Raw genomic sequence first — 3,359 nt, forward strand, 5'->3', positions numbered from 1 at the left:
CACCCATTTCCATTTCTTGCCTTCCACAAGGGCAACTGATATTGTTACTGGTGCCTCCTGTGACTGATCAAAATTGACTTGGGGATTTCCCTTTTTGGCTAGAACCTCAGCTCGGAAACTCTCTTTTCGGAACAGTGTTATATAGAGCACGGTAAGCACAAGCCAAGCCCCAGATAAGTTGTACCTCCTTAGATCTATCTAGGCTGCACCATCCCTCACTCAAATACTGGCTTTATTTCTCGGGATCCCACAGGTGTTCAAGAGCGAAATCCCATGACATTGTAAGCCCCCACGTGTTGGTGAACCTGGTCTTAGGCCCCACTTATGGGTCTGGATCCCCACTTATTTGTCTGGCCCCCCACTTATGGGTCTGTGTTCCCACTTATGGGTCTGGAGACTCATTTATGGGTCACACTTATGGGGCTGGGGACCCATTTAGGAACACAGTTATGGGGCTGGGGACCCACTTATGGGGCTAGGGATGCACTTATGGGGCTGGAGTCAAACTTATGGGGCTGGGGATGCAGTTATGGGTCACACTTATGGGTCTAGGGCCCCACCCCACTGACCCATCCCACTTATAAGGCTCTATGTGTCCCAATTATGGGTCCAGCCCCCAACTTATGGGTCTGGCCCCACATACCCATCGTTGCTTTCCAGGTTCATCTCCTGCTCCAGCTCCTTTGGGTCGGGCCCCCCAACCCTCTCCAGGAAGCACAGACTGGGGTCAGCCCTCATCGTGTTGTACCTCTCATATCCTACAAAAAATCCCCCAAAAAACTGCCCAAAATGACCCCAAATCCACATTTTTAAGCCCAAAATCCGCTTCCCCAAACCCCCTTATTAAAACCCCCTTTTGAAACACAAAAAAAATTGCAAAAATGCCATTTTTAAGCCCAAAATAAGATCCCCCACTCCACCCCATATTACATATGGTGTTTGAAGACCCCAAAAACCCCATTTTTAAGCCCGAAAAAGCACAAAAATCCACGTTTTTAAGCCCAAAATCCACTGCCCCCCTGTATTATATATAACCCCTTTTGAAGCACAAAAAAACCTCAAAAACCCTGTTTTTAAGACCAAAATCCAACCTCAGCCCTCATCATGTTGTACCTCTCGTACCGTAAAAAAAGAAAAAAAACAAAAAAACCACCCAAAATGACCCAAAATCCACGTTTTTAAGTCCAAAATCCACTGCCCCCCCACCCCTATATTATATAACCCCCTTTGAAGCACGAAAAAAGACCCAAAACTGCTGTTTTTAAGCCCAAAATACACCCTCCCCCCCCATATTAAATGCCATATTTGAAGACCCACAAAAAACCACCAAAACCCTGATTTTAAGCCCAAAATCCACCCTCCCCTCATATTAAATACCATATTTGAAGACCTCCAAACCCCCATTTTGGAGCCCAAAAAAAGACCCCAAATCCCCATTTTTCAACTCCAAATCCACCCTCCTCCCCCCCCCCCAATATTTAAATACCCCATTTTGAAACCCCTAAAATGACCCAATGCCTGGAGCAGTGGGCACTCCCAGGGCTTTGGAACTTCATCTCCAAGCAACTGCAGGATCCTGAGAAACTGGTTGAATATTGGGGGCAGGTCTGCTGTGGCACTGGTAACCCCCAAGAAACACACATGACTGCAGTGTGCCAGATCCAGAGAGCTGGAAATGCTGACAGTGCTGCAGCCTCTGCAACTCCTGGCACAGACCCTGCAGCAGCTCCAAGGTTTTGCTACACGTCCTGCAGTTGCTCCAAGCTCTGGAGCAGATCCCCAGATCCACCCCTCATAATGAGCTCTGCAGTCACTCCTGGTACAGGTCCTGTAGCTGTTCCAAGAATGGTAAAAAGAAAATGCAACAAATTCATCACAAGGGAGGTAGTACAGCCCTTTGGTGGCTGCAACCCCTCCAATGAGCCCAGTGTCCGCTCCAACTTAGTCACAGGTCCTGTGGTGATTCCAGCTCTGGCAATGAACTCTGAGGTCACTTCAACTCCTGCAACAGCCCGACAGCCACTTCAGCTCCTACAGTGAACCCTGTGGCTGTTAAAACCCCTGCAACTAGTCCTGGACTTGCAAACAGATATGCATATGTATTAGTATCTGTGCATATATGTTTGCAACTGCATATGTTGTATATGTGTGAAAATATACTAAATATATATGTATAAATACATTTGTCATAATTATTATCCTTTTCTTTTTCTCTTTGTCTCAACCCATAAACCTTAAACCACAGCACTGCCCTGAGACGCTTACGGATCTCCTTGGGACTATTCAATTTGATCTGGTCACACACTGAAGAGCACCAGAAGATCTCGAGGTTTTCTCAGGGAGCAGCTCCTGAGGTATATTCCTTACACCAGCTTTGGAAGAGGCCTCCCTCCAGTTCTCTGGTCCTGCTCTAAAGGGGCCCTCTTGTTATGGCAGTGCCAGCAAGGAGACCAGCTCTGACACAGCCGTTCGTATTGCCGGCTATTAACTGCAGCCCTGGGCTGCTGCTGTAGAGGCAACAGGACTGTCATGAGACACTCAAGACCTTCAGGACTGCACAAATGAGTGGACTTGAGAGCAATATGGGTGTTTAAGGAGATCAGAAATGAAAAGAGCATGTTGAGCTGCTGTCTGTGGCTGTACCTCCCCAAATCCAGATAAAGTAGGAAAAAAGAAAAGCTAAGTAGAAGTCTATTTTGAAACCTTTTTAGGTATTTTTTAACATATTCGGGGAATCTGGATACATGTTTACATGAGCTCTTGAAGTGAAAAAAATGGAAATTAGGTAGGAAAAAGTGTAATACATATTTATTTATAAGTTCAATAATATATATATATATTTTTCCACGTTGCTATATCTCACATAGTCAAACAATCATAGATGCATAAAAGATGAAGAACCATCACTGGGAATCCTATGAGGAAGTTGTGCATTTTATGGAAGCTGGAATAGTGTGTATTACAAGATTTTCCTGAGAGCGTGCTTGATCTCCCTGTTCCTCATGCTGTAGATAATAGGGTTCAGTGTTGGAGGAACCACTGAGTAAAGAAGTGCCACTGTCAGATCCAGGAGTGGGGAGGAAATGGATGGGGGCTTCAGGTGGGCAAAAAAGCCAGTGCTGAGAAAGAGGGAGACCACGGCCAGGTGAGGGAGGCATGTGGAGAAGGCTTTGTGCCGTCCCTGCTCAGAGGGCATCCTCAGCACAGCCATGAAGATCTGCACATAGGACACAACTATGAAAGCAAAACACCCAAAGGCTAAACTGACACTAAAAATGAGAAGCACAATTTCCCTGAGGTAGGAGGCCGAGCAGGAGAGCTTGAGGATCTGGGGGATTTCACAGAAAAACTGGTTGACA

The 3,359-nt window shown here is 46.2% G+C and overlaps 1 protein-coding gene across 1 annotated transcript in view; it reads right to left on the minus strand.

The window, feature by feature from the left end:
- Positions 1-2,944: 2,944 nt before the first annotated feature.
- LOC107321103 (olfactory receptor 14J1-like) overlaps positions 2,945-3,359 on the minus strand; it is a 7,387-nt gene continuing 6,972 nt past the window's right edge. Inside the window, exon 2 of the mRNA XM_032447931.1 lies at positions 2,945-3,349. Within this exon, the coding sequence (XP_032303822.1) occupies positions 2,960-3,349 (390 nt within the window). The 3' untranslated portion in view covers positions 2,945-2,959. The remainder of the gene's footprint in view (positions 3,350-3,359) is intronic.

The sequence above is a fragment of the Coturnix japonica genome, chromosome 15, assembly GCF_001577835.2.
Source record: "Coturnix japonica isolate 7356 chromosome 15, Coturnix japonica 2.1, whole genome shotgun sequence".
NCBI classification, from domain to species: domain Eukaryota; kingdom Metazoa; phylum Chordata; class Aves; order Galliformes; family Phasianidae; genus Coturnix; species Coturnix japonica.